The following is an 18,856-nucleotide window of genomic DNA, read 5'->3' as shown; positions in this document are numbered from 1 at the left end:
CCCTATATACAGGAATATACAGTAAGTGCTATAATACACAGCAGGGTCTTACAGTGTGTACAGCTACAAGATCCTGGAGTTATTCCATTGTCTATCTCGCCCACCTTTCGATCTCATTTGTTCTTGCATTGGACCTGCCTGCAAAAATAAGAGACATCCTGAAGTTATACTGTTTTACCATGCGATTTGGATGCAGATGTGTAATGATTATTTGATGCCGTTATACAGTAACACAGCAGCAGTAGACTCGCGGTACATACAGGACGTACCATCTGTACGCCATCCCCCGCCCCCATGTCTCCTGAGCCGATGTGTGTCAGGTGCACAAAGTTCATGGGTTCTCCGATCATGGAGCGATCGATTCTCCTCCTCTTCTTTTTCTGTACGAAACAGAGCACATGATTAGATAATTGTATCGTAGCTCATCATACCTGGAGTATATAAGCACAGCGTACCTAAGTTTGCCATCATGTAATGTAATATATATAGTCCTATCATGTGTGTGATATTGTTTGTGGATTACAGGAGATGTTGGTGGTGGCGGTAGCTGTCTGATAACTGCGGGCAGAGGCGGAGGTGGCAGTTATCTCTCACACCAGGCTCTGGCGGTGGACAGAGGTCCCGCAGATCAGTGAGGCTATGTGGACGGTGGCTGTAGAGGGACACATGTCTCCAGCGCACACACTGGGCCTGTGAGATGTGAATTCCTCTGCGTGCTGTGGGCAGTGGACTCGTGTGTGTGGGGCTGATGGCGGAGTTTCGTTCTTCGCCGGGGCTTGGTTTTCCTGTTTTCACCACGTTCTCGGTTTCCTGTAGACATTGACACACTGAAGACATGTTTCTCTCAAGAGCCGTGTACAGGAACTCGTGGGGTATATACAACTCACGCTTCCCGTGCGTAGGAAGTCACCCTGCTCTCACACACAAATCTATTTGGCACTATTTGGCAATATGTCTGGGCGGAGTGGCCCCTTTTTGACACACATGCTCTGGCCCTTTAAATAGTCGATCAAAGATAAGGATTTGCCAAATCACTTGATGGCTGCTATTTTTAATGAAAGTGGTAACAATCTGTCCCACCACCCTCCACTGCCCGCCACATGACCCCAATCAAAAGCAGTGCCCCCTGGCACAGAGGAAAGGGAGGAGGAATACCAGGAGGTGAGGAGGAATGTGGACGACTCAAGACATTCCAAAAAATGAGACAAACCGCGCGTTACTGATTAATCCGCGTTCATGTGACGGATCCTGCAGTTATTCAGGATTTAGAGGTCCTCAGCCATACCACTACAACAACTAACCAGCTTTCCATGAGACCAGAGCACTGCTACTCCTAGGTGGGGCACCACTGCCAACATATGCTCTGCCTTGTAGGGGACAGAGCGACAATGAGATTTCACTTCCATTTTAACGGTTTTTGGGGGTTCTGTATGGTGGTATTATATACCGTATTTTCTGCACAGTGGTATTATATGGGTTTTGTACAGTGTTATTATATGGGCTCTGTATGGTGGTGGTATATGGACTCTGTACAGTGGTGGTATAAGGTCGGTGTATGGTGGTATTATATGGGCTCCGTATGGTGATATTAGATGGGTTCTGTACGGTACCATTATATGACTCTGTACAGTAGTATTACATGGGCGGTGTACGGTGGTATAATATGGGCAGCGTGCGGTGGTATTATATAGCCTCTGTATGGTGGCATTATAGGGGTTGTATATAGTGGTATTATATGGGCTCTGTACAGTGGTGGTATATGGGCTCTGTACAGTGGTGGCATAAGGGCGGTGTATGGTGGTATTATATGGGCTCCATATGGTGGTATTATATGGGTTCTGTACGGTAGCATTATATGGCTCTGTACAGTACTATTACATGGGCGGTGTGCGGTGGTATTATATAGCCTCTGTATGGTGGCATTATAGGGGTGGTATATGGTGGTATTATATGGGCTCTGTAGGGTGGTATTATATGGACTCTGTATGGTGGCATTATATGGTCTCTTTATGGTGGTATTATATGGGCTGTGTATGGTGGTACTATATGGGCTGTGTACAGTGGTATTATATGGTCTCTGTAGGGTGGTATTATATGGGCTCTCTATGGTGGCATTATAGGAGATCTGTATGGTCATATTACAAGAGCTCTGTATGGTGGTATTATATGGGCTCTATTTGGTAGTATATGAGATTTGTATGGGGTTTTTATATGAGCTTTGTATGATGGCATATGGTCTCTATACAGTGGTATTATATGGGCTCTGTATGGCGATGGTATTATATGGACTCTGTATAAAGGCATTATGTGAGATTAGTGTGGTGGTATTATATGGTCTCTGTAAGTTTTTATATGAGCTCTGTATGGCGATGTTTTATGGGCTCTGTATAAAGGTATTGTGTATGGTTGTATTACATTGGCTGTGCATGGTGGTATATGAGATATGTAAAATGTTTTCTTATGGGGACTGGACAATGGTATTATATGGACTCTGTATGGCAGTGGTATTATATGGGCTCTGTATGGTGGTATTATATGAGTTCTGTATGGTCACATTACATTAGCTCTGTATGATGGTATTATATAGGCTCTATTTGGTGGTATATAAGATCTGTAAGTGTTTTTAGATGAGCTTTGTAGTATGGTGTATGGAATCTGTACGATGGTATTATATGGACTCTGTATGGTGATGGTATTATATGGGCTCTGTATGGTGTTATATGAGCTCTGGCAATGTTTTAAGGGCTCTGTATAAAGGTATTATGTGAGGATTGTATGGTTGTATTACATGGGCACTGTATGCTGGTATTACATGGGCTCCATAAGGTGGGATATGAGATCAGTATAGGGTTTTTATATGGGCTCTGGATGGTGATATTATATGGACTGTGTATGGCGGTGGTATTATATGAGCTCTGTATTGTGTTCTATGAGCTCTGTATGGCGGTGTTATATGGACTTTGTATAGAGGTATTATATGGCCTCTGTATGGTGTTGCATGAGCTCTGTATGGCGGTGTTATATGGGCTCTAAATAAAGGTATTATGTGACATCTGTGTGGTGGTATTTTATCGGCTCTGTATAGTGGTATTATATCGGCTTTCTATGGTGGTGTTATCACCCTTGGTATGAGCGCGAAGTGAGCACTTGGATTGATTCTCGCTATGTTTGGCCCTGTTCATGTTTACGCTTGGTATGGGGAAGAATAATGGGGCCTAGGAGGGGCAATGGGGGAGGGGATGTTTAAGGACAAAAATTGCCTTAATCTTTCTGAAACAAATATCTCTCTGAAGTTTGGACCTTATTAAGTGACATTCAGATTCCGCAGCTCGGGTTCAGCATCATCCATAATCCACGTTCCATCAATCACAGATCTTGCCTGGTAGCCGGAGGCTTTCTGCAGCAAGTCTGATCACAAAGTCATCCTGCAGGCGGCAGATGTGTGTGTGGGTGGGGGGGAGTCGCCTTGTGCCTCTCACCTCAGCTTCAAACATCTGTTGCAGATATATATATATATATATATATGTATGTATATATATATATATATATTTGATGTCACTGAAGGCCACTGAACGCATCTCGGAAAGAAGAGCCTGTCCCAGAGAACCACTTTAATTTCTACAAATCAGAGATGACCATTAAAGTGGGGCACAACTGTGTCATCATTTGCGCATGAGGGTTTTTTTTCCTTCAATTCTTTAATGGTGTCTGCGAAGTGAGTATATTGTTGTTCTTATTTCACATGGTGCAGTTTTATTTAAGAAGAAGTGGTGGTCCCACACGCTCACTACCGCCCAAGTCTCCGTCTATAGGAGAGGTGGACACACACGCTCACTACTGCTCTAGTCATTGTCTATAGGAGAGGTGGTCGCACACGCTCACTGCCTCTCCATACACCATCTATAGGAGAGGTGGTCGCACACCATGGCTACCTCTCCATCCACCGTCTATAGGAGAGGTGGTCACATACGCTCACTACCGTTCCTGTCACTGTCTATAGGAGAGGTGGTCTCACATGGTCACTACCTCTCGATCCAAAGTCTACAGGAGAGGTGGTCACATTCTCACTACCTCTCCATCCACCGTCTACAGAAGAGGTGGTCACACAAGCTCATTACCGCCCCCAGTCACTGTCTACAGGAGAGGTGGTCACACACGCTCACTAACTCTCCATCCACCGGCTGCAGAAGAGGTGGTCACACACGCTAACTACTGCCCCAGCCACTGCCTACAGGAGAGGTGGTCACACAAGCTCACTACTGCTCCATCCACCATCAACAGGAGAGGTGGTCACACACGCTCACTACTGCTCCATCCACCGTCTACAGGAGAGGTGGTCAGTCATACATGCTCACTACTGCTCCATTCAAGTCTATAAGAGAGGTGGTCACGCACACTCCATTCACACTGAGCACTTTAGGTCCCTGTGCTCAGGATCTATGAGGAGGTTTGCTGGCCCCCACTAATCATAAGTTTGTGTTGATAAGTAATGAATGTTTTTTTCTATGGGACAACCCGTTCAAGGCCCCCATATACATTAGATTAAACCAGTCAATTTTAGTGAGAAGGGACACCAGACTGAGAGGATTGGTCAGTTTTGAGGGAACATAAACAGAGTTGTCAGGCAGCAGCTACTCTCTGTCCAAATTGAAAACACGTGGATTCCTGGCAGATCTGATCGTGCATGTGTATGAGGTAGTCAGAAAAAGTAGATGTTGTGAGCACAAGTATTCAGCCTACAGATAGGAAGTTAACAGATTAAGTTCCATTTCCCAGAAGTGTTGACATAGTATAAATCTGTAAAATATAACAATACTAAAGAATAACTGCTGGAGGGAACTGTTAATTCCCAATACGTCCCTACTGATTGATGGCGACGTATTAGAACTTACCGGTTGTGGCTTTTCTACGACACAGCAGCCTAATTTATGCCAAAAGTCGCTCATTTTTGTGACTTCCAGTTTGGTTGAAATTTGGATTGGCCAACAGCAGAAGATCCCTTAAGTCAGACGTAAAGTAGTCCTTCGGGGAAGGCGGGTGTGTCTAGATCACTCCATAGCAATTCACAACTGGTAGCCCATGAAGATAATGTGTGGATTATGTTCTTGCCCCTCAGGGAGGATAACTCTTTATTTTCCTGCAATTTAAAAAAAAATACAAATATTTTCTCAAAAAGTTTTAAATTTGAAAAATTATTAAAAATATAAAAAATACAATTTCAGTCTCATAACAGAGTGAGCAACTAGACATAATTTTAAGGTAAGGCTATTTTTTATTAATTGTAGTCTTCACTTATGAAGCCTTGACCTGTCTTCCGCTCGGGGGTCTGGCCGCACCCTATTGTGCTTCCCATCTTCAAACACCCCAAGTAGCCCTAGAGGAAGTCACCGAGCATTATACAAGAACAGGAAGAACAGAGCCGAACAACACCTTCAGGTCATCAAAATGTTTTGTTGTTTTCAGATGTGATGGAAATAGAAAATAATTGAAAGGTTCATAGTCACAGAAACACCAACACGTGGCTGTTAAGGGTCAGGGTGAGACATCACAATAAAGGGTTATGGTGGTATGCAAAGCTATGTCAGAAAGACTCTAGGTGTGTTAATAATACCTATCCCAAAACCACAAACTGATAAAAAAAATTATAGTAGTTATATTCTTGTACATAGGAATCAGTATTACAGTAGTTATATTCTTGTACATAGGGAAAGTATTATAGTAGTTATTTCTTGTACAAAGAAGCAGTATTATAGTAGTTATTCTTTTACGTAGGGGGCAGTATTATGGTAGTTATATTCTTGTATATAGGGGCAGTATTATAATAGTTATATTCTTGTACATAGGGAGCAGTATTATAGTAGTTATACTCTTGTACATAGGGTGCAGTATTATAGTAGTTATATTCTTGTACATAGGAAGCAGTATTATAGTAGTTATATTCTTGTACATAGGGAGAAGTAATATAGTAGTTATTTTCTTGTACATAGGAGAAGTATAACAGCAGTTATATTCTTGTACATAGGAGCAGTATTATAGTAGTTATATTCTTGTACATAGGGGCAGTATTATAGTAGTTATATTCTTGTACATAGGGGGCAGTATTATAGTAGTTATAACCTTGTACATAGGAGGCAGTATTATAGTAGGTTTATTCTTGTACATAGGGGGTAGTATTATAGTAGTTATATTCTTGTACATAGGGGCAGTATTATAGTAGTTATATTCTTGTACATAGGAATCAGTATTACAGTAGTTATATTCTTGTACATAGGGACAGTATTATAGTAGTTATATTCTTGTACAAAGGGGCAGTATTATAGTAGTTATAGTCTTGTACATAGGAGGCAGTATTATAGTAGTTATATTCTTGCACATAGGAGCAGTAATATAGCAATTATATTCTTGCACATAGGGGGCAGTAATGTATAGCAATTGTGTTCTTGCACAAAAGGCCAGTATTATAGTAGTTATATTCTTGTACATGGGGCAGTATTATAGTAGTTATTGTCAGGACTCTGAACATTTTTTACCTTTTGTGCATTACTGCCCTTTTCCAAGATGGCATCTTTGGTCTCATGTGCACTGTGTCTTCCTGCTATAAAACTCCACCCCAGCCTTCAGTCTGTGCTAGAGTATTCTGCCTTGCATCCAGCTCCTGACCTATGATTACTCCCTGGCTATATACCTGCTCCTGTGAACCTGTGTGGTTATCCTGCTACTCTGCTCCGAGTTCCTTCTGCATACACCAGTTTCCAGTAATCCTCCTTCATCTGCTGCTCGTGTTTACTTCCATCTGCATTTGCTGGACATGTAAGCTGTTTCTGCTCTGCAAAAACCTGAGACTATTAACCAGGCCTCCCTGGTTGAGCTAAGATATGATTTGAACTGCCTTATAAGCTTATCTATCTGTGTTTGGACTAAGACAAGGATTTATTCATGTCAAGTATCCTCAAGAATAACTGTGCTTCATAGACTTTCTGCTTTATTGCATTTTCCTCTGAAATTTCCTATAGACTGCTAAGCTGCGTTTAATATTTACACCAAGTGTTGTGGACTTGAGTTTCTCTCTGCACCTGTTTGAATCACCGTGTGATAATATAGACTTTACCACTTATAAAACTGTGTCCTGTAGTTGTCTTGTTCCACGCAAAGAGTCTCCTGAGTTATCCCCTATAATTATTACAGGATACTCTAGCCTTAAAAAAAAAAAAGGAGACTGCTGGAACAATGACTGCAGAGAGCAGATTAGAGCAGGTGTTTTCCATAATTAGATCACTGCAGAAAGATGTGGAAGGTCTGCAAAAGAAGTTTGTAAGCTTTGAACACAATCAACAAGTGTTTGGACAAACTTTGCAGGACTTTAGCACCCGCATGGCAGCCCAGGAAAACAAACTTCCTGGCACAGAGTCCCAGTATGGACGGGCTTTTCAGGACATAAGCACGCAAATAGCTGCACAAGTGACTTTACCCTCTTGGCAACCGCCACCAGCTAGCCCACCTAAGTTGCCCCCATTCAGATTTAATGGTGATCGCGACAAATTTCGTGGCTTTGTGACTCAATGTATGCTATATTTTGATGTGCATGCTGACCGTTTTCCTACTGATAGATCCAAAGTATTGTGTGTAATAATGCTACTGACCTCATGAGCGTTCGCCTGGGCAAATCAGATGATTGAGTCTCGTGACCCACGGTTAAATAACTTGGATGATTTCTTGGCCGCTATGGCATTAATGTTTGATGACCCTAATCGCCGTGCAACCGCTGAATCTGCTTTGTTGTCTTTACGCCAGGCTAAACGTTCTGTTATTGAGTATGCCACTGAATTCAGGAGATTAGCGGTAGATACTAATTGGGACAGTTATGCACAATTGCCTATTTTTAAAAGGGGTCTGTCTAGTATTATAAAAGATGAACTAGCTCGCTTTGAGTCACCACAAGAGCTAGAGACATTTATACAGCATTGTGTGCGCATAGACATTCGCCTTACTGAGTGTAGGCAGGAGAAATTTGCTGCATATAACCGTATTTCTAACTTTTCCATTCCTTCCAAAGAGCCTGCAGGTAAAACCTCTCGGGAGGTGGAGGAAGTGCCCATGTAAATTGATTCCGTTCAGAGGCTCGAGATCAATGAGCGTCGGGAGCATCGCCTTCATGAAAGTCTATGGTTCTATTGCGGCCAGTCTGACCCCTTCTTGATCAATTGTCCTAAGTGTCCTAGACGGCCTAACAAGGTGTTAGCTGCAGTAGGGGAGTATGACAACTGCGATGATGAATCTGACATCTCTGAATGTAGCCTGCCTTTAAACGCTGTATTCCATTCACTTTCTATGACTTCACCCCCCAAGGAGCTGAAGGAGAAGAACTCTCACTGTTCGCTCCCTATTAAGATCCTGTATTCAGGACAGTGGATTTCCAGTGCAGCTATGATTGACTCAGGCGCAGGTGGCAATTTCATGGATATCGCATTTGCCAAGGAACATGGTATTGAAATTCAGCAAAGAGCCTCTCCAATTACCATGGAAACAGTGGATGGGTCACCTTTAATCTCTGGGCCTGTGGATCAGACCGTACCCCTTGAAATTTTGTTGGAGCCTAAACATCAGGAGCAACTTTCTATTGTGCTAATTTCTTCTCCTCATTTTCTGTGATCTTAGGCATTCCTTGGTTGCGTTCTCAGAACCCAATTATCAACTGGGAGACCAAGGAGATTATCTTTCCAACAAGGAGCAACTCAGCGTTAACAGAAGCTGTCCCTGAGTCCACGGCTACGGAACCACATGTACAGGTATTTTCTTTACCTCCAGCATATAGAGTTCTCTGACATCTTTGACAAGAAGAATGCAGATCAGCTTCCTCCACACAGGCATTATGACTGTCCCATTGAGCTGCTTCCTGGGGTAGCTATTCCTTTTGGTAACGTATACCCTTTGGCGGCACCTGAGCTTCAAGCCTTAAAGGAGTATATTGATGAAAATCTGGCCAAAGGCTTCATACGTCCTTCTTCATCACCAGCAGAGGCACCTATATTTTTTGAAAAAAGAAGGATGGGACCCTGAGACCCTGTGTTGACTATCGGGAACTCAATAAGGTAACCATACGAAACCGTTACCCTTTGCCTCTGATTCCCGAATTACTGGAAAGAGTCCGCCATGCTAAGTTGTTCTCTAAACTGGATCTTCGTGGGGCTTATAATTTGGTGCATATTCGTCCAGGGAATGAGTGGAAGACAGCATTCCGATGCCGGTATGGACACTTTGAATATCTCGTGATGCCCTTTGGGCTTTGTAATGCCCCTGCAACGTTTCAACACCTTGCTAATGACATTTTCAGAGATTTGTTGGACCAGTTTGTGGTGATTTATTTGGACGATATTCTAATCTTTTCTGACTCTCTACAGGAACATGAAGAACATGTCAAAGCTGTTTTAAGACGTCTGAAAGAGAACCATCTGTATATCAAGCCGGAGAAATGCGAGTTCCATCGTTCTGAGATACAGTTCTTAGGTTATATCATCTCTCCCCAGGGGCTGAACATGGAATCTGGTAAGATTCAGGCTATCCTTGACTGGCCGGTACCCAAGAATGTTAAGGAGGTCCAACGTTTTATTGGTTTTGCAAATTTCTACAGACGCTTCATTCGAAATTTTTCTGATATTGTCCGTCCCATTACTTCTTTGACAAAGAAGGAAAAGCCCTTTAAGTGGTCATCACAGGCTCAAGAAGCTTTTGATCGGCTTACGATCTGTTTCACATCAGCACCGCTGTTGATACACCTGTTGGGAACTCTGTTTTTGGGCTCCCTCTTGTGGTCACAACTGGTACTGTGTGAGTGCTGTCTTTGGGCTCCCTCTGGTGGTTCTTTGTGTCATTCTGCAGGTCTGAGGCTGATCAGCTTTCTCGTTATCTGTTAGCTGGTTTCCTATTTAGTTCACCTGGACTCTCAGTTGTTGCCTGCTGTCAATGTCTTCAGTGCTATTTTGGAGCTCTCCTGCAGTCCTTCGTTATCAGTCTCTTCAAGAGAAGCTAAGTTTTGCTTGGTTCATTTTTTGACCATCAGTGGTCATATGTTTCTTGGTTTATTTTTTGTTTCTTGCCCAGCTTGCTAATATGTGATTTCCTTGCTTGCTGGTAGCTCTAGGGGGCTGAGTTTCTCCCCTCACACCGTTAGTTGGTGTGGGGGTTCTTGTATTCTCAGCGTGGATATTTTGCATAGGGTTTTTTACTGACCGCACAGTTCCCTATCTGTCTTCTGCTATCTAGTATTAGCGGGCCTCATTTGCTGAATCTGTTTTCATTTCTACGTTTGTGTTTTCCCCTTACCTCACCGTTATTATTTGTTGGGGGCTTCCTATATCTTTGGGGTGATTTCTCTTGAGGCAAGTGAGGTCTTACTTTCCCTCCAGGAGTAGATAGTTTCTCAGGCTGCGTCGAGACGTCCAGGATTTTAGGCACGTTCACCGGCTACCTTTAGTGTGTTGGTTAGGATCAGGTTTTGCGGTCAGTCCAGTTTCCACCTCCCTAGAGCTCATGTCTATGTTCATAAACTTAGCTAGTCCGTTTTGTGATCCTCAGCCACTAGGATCATAACATACACCCAGATCCAACACTTTCATTCATTGTGGAGGTGGACGCTTCTGATAATGCTTTGGGGGCTATTCTCTCCCAAAGAACTGGAGAGAAGGGTCTGCTACATCCTTGTGCTTTCTTTTCCCGTAGACTAACATCAGCAGAGAAGAATTACGACGTGGGAGACAAGGAATTGCTGGCTATTATTGCGGCTTTCAAAGAATGGAGGCATCATCTGCAAGGAGCTGCACAACAGATCATAGTGCTAACTGACCATCGCAATTTAGAGTTCCTTAGATCCGCTAGATGTCTTTCTCCTGGTCAGGCTTGTTGGAACTTATTTTTAAATCAATTTAACTTTGTTATCTCGTACCGTCCAGGTTCTCGTAATGGGAAGGCTGATGCTTTATCCCGAATCCATGCTGCGGATTCCGTACCTGGAGCCCTGTCCAATACCATTCTATCTGATGCCAATTTCATCGGAGTTATCCACGATCAGGACTTGTGGAAGGAGTGCAGGGAGGCCTATGACGGTGATGTATTTCTGGCCAACCCACCTGTGGATATTAATCTTGTCTTTAAGGGTGGCATGTGGTTCAGAGATCGACGTATCTACGTCCCTGAGGTCGTCCGTCTGCAGATCCTCAAGTTGGTACATGACTACAAGTTGGCTGGTCACAGGAGGGTACAGAAGACACAAGAGTTCCTGAGCCGATTCTTCTGGTGGCCAACTTGCCTGAAGGATACCAAGGACTATGTTCTCTCTTGCGAGGTATGTGCCCGTTACAAGACTCCTCATGTGGCACCTACGGGTCTTCTACAACCATTACCGGTTCCGTCCCGCCCTTGGGGGTCTATATCAATGGACTTTATTGTGGAGCTGCCTACATCAGGGGGCATGAATACAATCATGGTGGTAGTTGATCGCCTGACTAAAGCTGCTCATTTTGTTCCGTGCACCGGCCTCCCCTCAGCTAAAGATACAGTGAACTTGGTTATACAGAATGTCTTTCGGTTGCATGGGGTTCCGGATGCGATCATATCTGACCGTGGAGTGCAGTTCACTTCAAGATTCTGGAAGGGGTTTTGCTCTGCACTCAATATTAATGTCTGTCTCTCTTCCGATTACCATCTCCAGACAAATGGTCAGACTGAACGGCCCAACCAGACGCTGGAACAATATCTAAGATGCTATGTCAGCCATCTCCAGGATGATTGGTTGGAGTTGCTGCTGTTAGCCGAATTTTCATATAACAATTCTCAGAGCGCCTCCACTAAATTTACACCTTTCTTTGCCAATCTGGGTTATCATCCGTGTATTTTACCTAGGTCTCCAATTAATTCTCCGGTTCCGGCAGTGGAGGAAAGGTTGACTGCGATGAGACAAAATCTGGAGGTTCTGAAGGAATCCCTGACCACAGCTCAAGAACGTTATAAGAGATCGGCTGATAGATTCCGTAAATCTGCACCCATGTTCAAGGTAGGAGATTCTGTGTGGTTAGCAACTAAGAATCTGAAGTTAAACGTTCCTTCACAAAAACTTGGACAGAAATTAATTGGCCCTTTCAAGATCAACGGTATTGTGAGCTCTGTGGCCTGCCGACTGAAGCTGCCTAGGACTATGAAGGTACACCCAGTTTTTCATGTATCTTTACTAAAGCCTGTATCTCCTAATACCTTCCAGGGACATGTTGTGCCACCTCCGCAGCCCGTGGTGATTGATGGGCAAGAACAATTTGTGGTGGAGGAAATTATTGATTCCAGGATTCGCAGGAATCGGCTCCAATATCAGATAAGATGGCAGGGATATCCCCCTGAGGAAGACTCTTGGGAGCCTGTGGAAAACATCAATGCCCAACAGAAGATTTCTCGTTTTCATCAGAGATTCCCTGAGAAACCAGGTCCAGGATTGTCCTGAGGCCGCTTCTAAGGAGGGAGTAATGTCAGGACTCTGAACATTTTTTACCTTTTGTGCATTACTGCCCTTTTCCAAGATGGCGTCTTTGGTCTCATGTGCACTGTGTCTTCCAGCTATAAAACTCCACCCCAGCCTTCAGTCTGTGCTAGAGTATTCTGCCTTGCATCCAGCTCCTGACCTCTGATTACTCCCTGGCTATATACCTGCTCCTTTGAACCTGCGTGGTTATCCTGCTACTCTGCTCTGAGTTCCTGCTGCATACACCAGTTTCCAGTAATCCTACTTCATCTGCTGCTCGTGTTTACTTCCATCTGCATTTGCTGGACATGTAAGCTGTTTCTGCTCTGCAAAAACCTGAGACTATTACCCAGGCCTCCCTAGTTGAGCTAAGATATGATTTGAACTGCCTTATAAGCATATCTATCTGTGTTTGGACTAAGATAAGGATTTATTCCTGTCAAGTATCCTCAAGAATAACTGTGCTTCATAGACTTTCTGCTTGATTGCATTTTCCTCTGAAGTTTCCTATAGACTGCTAAGCTGCGTTTAATATTTACACCAAGTGTTGTGGACTTGAGTTTCTCTCTGCACCTGTTTGAATCACCGTGTGATAATATAGACTTTACCACTTATAAAACTGTGTCCTGTAGTTGTCTTGTTCCACGCAAAGAGTCTCCTGAGTTATCCCCTATAATTATTACAGTTATATTCTTGTACATAGGAGGCAGTATTATAGTAGTTATATTCTTGAACATAGGAGCAGTAATATAGCAATTATATTCTTGCACATAGGGGGCAGTAATATATAGCAATTGTGTTCTTGTACAAAAGGGCAGTATTATAGTAGTTATATTCTTGTACATGGGGCAGTATTATAGTAGTTATATTCTTGTACATAGTGGGCAGTATTATAGTAGTTCTATTCTTGTACATAGGGGCAGTGTTATAGTAGTTATAGTCTTATACATAGAAACAACATTATAGTAGTTATATTCTTGTACATAGGTGGCAGAATTATAGTAGTTATATTCTTGTACATTGGGGCAGTATTATAGTAGTTATTTTCTTGTACATAGGAGGCAGTATTATAGTAGTTATATTCTTGTACATGGGGCAGTATTATAGTAGTTATATTCTTGTACATAGTGGGCAGTATTATAGTAGTTCTATTCTTGTACATAGGGGCAGTGTTATAGTAGTTATAGTCTTATACATAGAAACAACATTATAGTAGTTATATTCTTGTACATAGGTGGCAGAATTACAGTAGCTATATTCTTGTACATTGGGGCAGTATTATAGTAGTTATTTTCTTGTACATAGGAGGCAGTATTATAGTAGTTATATTCTTGCACATAGGAACAGTATTATAGTAGTTATATTCTTGTATACAGGAGCAGTATTATAGTAGTTATATTCCTGTACATAGGGAGCAATATTAGAGTAGTTATATTCTTGTATTTGGAAGCAGTATTATAGCAATTATATTCTTGTACATAGGGGGCGGTATTATAGTAGTTATATTCTTGCACATAGGAACGGTATTATAGTAGTTTTTTGCTTGTACATAGGGTTAGTATTATAGTAGTTATATTCTTGTACATAGGAGCAGTACTATAGTAGTTATATTCTCGTACATAGGCTTAGTATTATAGTAGTTATATTCTTGTACATAGGAACACTATTACAGTAGTAGTTATATTCTTGTACATAGGGGCAGTAGTATAGTAGTTATATTCTTGCACATAGAAGCAGTATTATAGTAGTTATATGATTGTACATAGGCTTAGTATTATAGTAGCTATATTCTTGTACATAGAGACAGTATTATTGTAGTTATATTCTTGTACTTGGAAGCAGTATTATAGTAGTTATATCTTGTACATAGGGGCAGTATTATAGAAGTTATATTCTTGTACATAGGGGCAGTATTATAGTAGATATATTCTTGTACATAGGGGCAGTATTATAGTTATATTCTTATTCAAAGGTGCAGTATTATAGTAGTTATATTCTTGCACATAGGAGAAGTATTATAGTAGTTATATTCTTGTACATAGGGACAATATTATAGTAGTTATTTTGCTGTATATAGGGGAGGTATTTATTACTGTATTGTTAACATTGTTACCTATGACTGTTGTGTTTGAAACTGTTAAACTGTAAAGCGCTGCGGAATATGTTGGCGCTATATAAATAAAGATTATTATTATTATTATTATTATTGTACATAGGGACAATATTATAGTAGTTATTTTGCTGTATATAGGGGAGGTATTATAGATGTGAAACACTTGTACATGGAGACTATCTCTATAGTTATGTTATTTTAGCTGATTGAATTGGTGTGCTTTTGCACTTTATTAACTATGACCTTTGGATCTGACAATTTTAAAGGTTTCGTGAGTTGACGCCATCTTTACAATTTTATGTTATCCTCTGTAGGCGGCAATTAAGTCATTTTTACTAATCAGACTGTAAATTTAGGGGTCTGGGAAATCTGGGTGGCAACCCTTGTGGAACATTCTGCAGAAGGGTAAAAATAAAATCAAGCTAATTTTGTTACTTGCTGGTGACTAGTTAGTCCCTTCAATGGCCGAGAACAGCTAAAGCAACTGGGAAATCTGTGGACACCACCAAACAGCTCCTCGTATCTCCCCTTTCTGGAATTCTCTGAATGTGAAACCCTGGGAATAGGATATTGGGATTATCATTAGTGTTGTGAGAGGAATTCTGCCCTAAGTTATCAAGACAGATTTTGGTCTTGTAATTGGTTTTTATAAGACTCATCACTGAGAGCAGTGAATAGACATTGCTTTGACCACAAACATGACCTGGGTTTTGGGTAGGAGCGCATCCTGCCGGCTTCCTTAGGAGCAGGGGCAGAGCGGGAGCTGAGTGCTACACACAATTGTGTCTTTTGTGCATTCATGGTTGTTGAACAGCAGCCACCATTCCCCCAACCAGTAGTGACAATAGGCTCGTTTCACTGCAATGCCGAAAGGAACCTCTTCAAAGTCACATGGAGGGAGGCAGGAAATGGCAGCATTCTCTGTTCGCAATATATGTTAGAGTATCTATAAGAAACCTCCATCACAAGACCTCACATCCCTTGTCAAAGACGGCCATACTTATTATGGGCCAGCACTGGGTGGTGGCATCACTGTGCACAACAGATGACAGTCCTGGGTGGTGACATCACTGTGCTTATATAATAGGACAGTCCTGGGTGGTGACGTCACTGTGCAGAACAGACGACAGTCCTGGCTGGTGACATCACTGTGCACAACAGACGACAGTCCTGGGTGATGACATCATTATGCTTATGTAAGCAGGTTGCGGGATGCAGTGACAGACAAGAGGTAGAGCAAGGGTTAACAAGATATAACAATTTAATAAACAGGGAATTCACTCCTCGCAGGGAGGTTAATGGTTAAAGGAGGGAAAATAGTAAAACTGTAAAACAATAGCAGTCGGATGAAAAGAACTTATTGTGTCCTGCATGGTCCTCTGCAGCTGATGATCCCACTGGAGGTCAGATTGTAGAACCGGCATCGGCCGGGCGATGTCCTCAGATGGGGTCCTTTAAGCGATGGTCCGTCTTCTGGCGGCAGCGGTCGGTCTCTGGTACCTTCTGCTGAGCCACTAGTCAATAAGCACGTGCGGCCGAAACTAACAAGGTCGCGGCACTCTCAGAGTCAAATGTAAATGGGTGGGCCTTCTCTCCTCTGCATGTGCGCGGTACTCAGTTACGGAGTGTATAGCCCTTCTGTTTCTGGCAGGTACTGAGCGTACGGTGCTTCTGTCTCCGGCAGCTACTGAGCGCACGGCACCTCTCTCTGCAGCAGTCCCGCTGGAGGCGGCAGGGACCAAACAACGCAGCCTGGCATGGCGCCGGTGATCAGGGGACGGATCACGCTACTCACCTGGCTGCTGATTCCCACCAAACTAAACGCGCTTCGCTTTTAAGCTGCCCCTCCTACCCGGGTCATTAGGTCGGTCCCACTCCTCATTCCTTACCCCCAGGCAATAAGGAAGGCAGCCTCAACAGTTCCGGACCTGGCTTGGTACAGGTTCCCGTGGTTCGGTCTTCCTCCTTACACTTATAATACGACAGTCCTGGGTGGTGACATCATTGCGCTTATAATAGGACAGTCCTGGGTGGTGACATCACTGTGCTTATAATAGGACAGTCTAGTTGGTGACATCACTGTGCACAACAGACGACAGTCCTGGGTGGTGACATCCTTGTGCTTATAATAGGACAGTCCTGGGTGGTGACATCACTGTGCTTATAATAGGACAGTCCAGTTTGTGACATCACTATGGACAACAGATGACAGTCCATGGTGGTGACATCACTGTGCACAACAGACGACAGTCCTGGGTAGTGACATCATTGTGCTTACAATAGGACAGTCCTGGGTGGTGACATCATTGTGCTTATAATAGGACAGTCCATGGTGATGACATCACTATGCTTATAATAGGACAGTCCAGTTGGTGATATCACTGTGCACAACAGATGACAGTCCAAGGTGGTGACATCACTGTGCATAACAGATGACAGTCCTGGGTGGTGACATCACTGTGCTTATAATAGGACAGTCCTGGGTGGTGACATCATTGTGCTTATAATAGGACAGTCCATGGTGGTGACATCACTGTGCTTATAATAGGACAGTCCAGTTGGTGATATCACTGTGCACAACAGATGACAGTCCAAGGTGGTGACATCACTGTGCATAACAGATGACAGTCCTGGGTGGTGACATCACTGTGCTTATAATAGGACAGTCCTGGGTGGTGACATCACTGTGCACAACAGACGACAGTCCTGGGTGGTGACATCACTGTGCTTATAATAGGACAGTCCTGGGTGGTGACATCACTGTGCACAACAGACGACAGTCCTGGGTGGTGACATCACTGTGCTTATAATAGGACAGTCCTGGGTGGTGACATCACTGTGCTTATAATAGGACAGTCCTGGGTGATGACATCACTGTGCTCATTATGGGATAGTCAGGGTTGTGACTAATTGCATCACTGTGCTCATTATAAGACAGTCCTGGGTTGTGACTAGTGACATCACTGCGCTCAGGGTCGGACTGGCCTGGCTGGGTATCGGGCCCTTGGCTGTGGGAAGGAGAGGAGGAGAAGAAAGGAAAAAAAGTCTGTGGTTTTTAGGGGCGCGGGCCCTTTAAAAGCACAGGCAGCGTATCTGCAGGGGCGTGTGCACACAGTGGTCATTACCTGATGACGTCAGTGTCATGCGCCGCATGCAACTGGCACACACATTCACCGCTGGCCTCTACTATGTTGGCGGCCATTTTACTATGTTCCGGACATGCAGAGGAGGGGGACACCACCCAGCTCTGGGAGCGCGGAAAGGTAAGAGGAATCTTTTTTTTTCTCCTCTCTCTCTGTGCATGAAGCCAGGACAAGAGGCCAAGATGGATACATATGGGGAGCCAAGCTGGAGACACATGGGGGGCCAGGCTAGAGACACATGGGGGGTCAAGATGGATACACATGGGGGGTCAAGATGGATACATATGGGGAGTCAGGCTGGAGACACATGGGGGGTCAGGATGGATACACTTGGGGGCCAGGATGGATATATGGGGGGCAGGACATGGAGCCAGGTTGGAAACACATGGTGGGCCAGTGTTGTGAATTCCGCTCTTGGGCTCTCTCCGGTGGTTGTAAGTGGCACTTTAGTGAGTTCTGCTCTTGGGCTCCCTCCGGTGGATTTAAGTAGAACTGCTGCTCCTTGGATTTAGCAGTCAGCAGCTGCTTCCACTGATCGTTTATTCTGGCACGGCTATTTATCCTGGCTCTATCCTTCAGCCAGTGCCAGTTGTCAATGGTTCCTGGTTGGATTCACATCTCTGCTTGGATTTCCCTGATATTCTGACCAGTTCAGCAAAGATAAGTCCTTGCTTTGTTCTTTTGCAGTCCACTTGTTGTGGACTTAATCTTTCTGCACTTTCTATGTTTTTTCTAGTCCAGCTTGTCTCTATGGATTTATTCAGTTGAGCTGGAAGCTCTGGGAAGCAGATTTACCCTCCACACCTTTAGTCAGGTGTGGAGATTTTTGTAAACTCTGTGGTGGATTTTTCTAGTTTTTAATACTGACCGCATAGTATTCTGTCCTGTTCTATCTATCTAGCTAGACTGGCCTCCTTTGCTACACCCTGTTTTCATTCTGCGTATGTCATTTCCCTCTCCACTCACAGTCAATATTTGTGGGGGGCTGTCCTATCCTTTGGGGATTTTCTCTGAGGCAAGATAGCTTTCCTGTTTCTATCTTTAGGGGCAGTTAGTCCTCCGGCTGTGACGATATGTCTAGGGAGCGCTAGGTACATT

The 18,856-nt window shown here is 43.5% G+C and overlaps 1 protein-coding gene across 4 annotated transcripts in view; it reads right to left on the bottom strand.

Moving 5' to 3' along the window:
- CDC42SE1 (CDC42 small effector 1) overlaps positions 1 to 18,856 on the bottom strand; it is a 76,064-nt gene that overhangs the window by 17,058 nt on the left and 40,150 nt on the right. For all 4 annotated transcript variants that reach the window (XM_077259540.1, XM_077259521.1, XM_077259512.1 and 1 more), the window contains 3 exons: positions 4,893 to 5,137; positions 270 to 380; positions 53 to 138 (listed from right to left, as the gene is read on the bottom strand). In XM_077259540.1, coding sequence (XP_077115655.1) covers positions 64 to 138; positions 270 to 380; positions 4,893 to 4,946 — 240 coding nt within the window. In that variant the 5' untranslated portion in view covers positions 4,947 to 5,137 and the 3' untranslated portion in view covers positions 53 to 63. The remainder of the gene's footprint in view (positions 1 to 52; positions 139 to 269; positions 381 to 4,892; positions 5,138 to 18,856) is intronic.

Source organism: Ranitomeya variabilis, chromosome 1 (assembly GCF_051348905.1).
Source record: "Ranitomeya variabilis isolate aRanVar5 chromosome 1, aRanVar5.hap1, whole genome shotgun sequence".
Taxonomy (NCBI): Eukaryota; Metazoa; Chordata; class Amphibia; order Anura; family Dendrobatidae; genus Ranitomeya; species Ranitomeya variabilis.
This window is presented reverse-complemented; position numbering and strand designations above follow the sequence as displayed.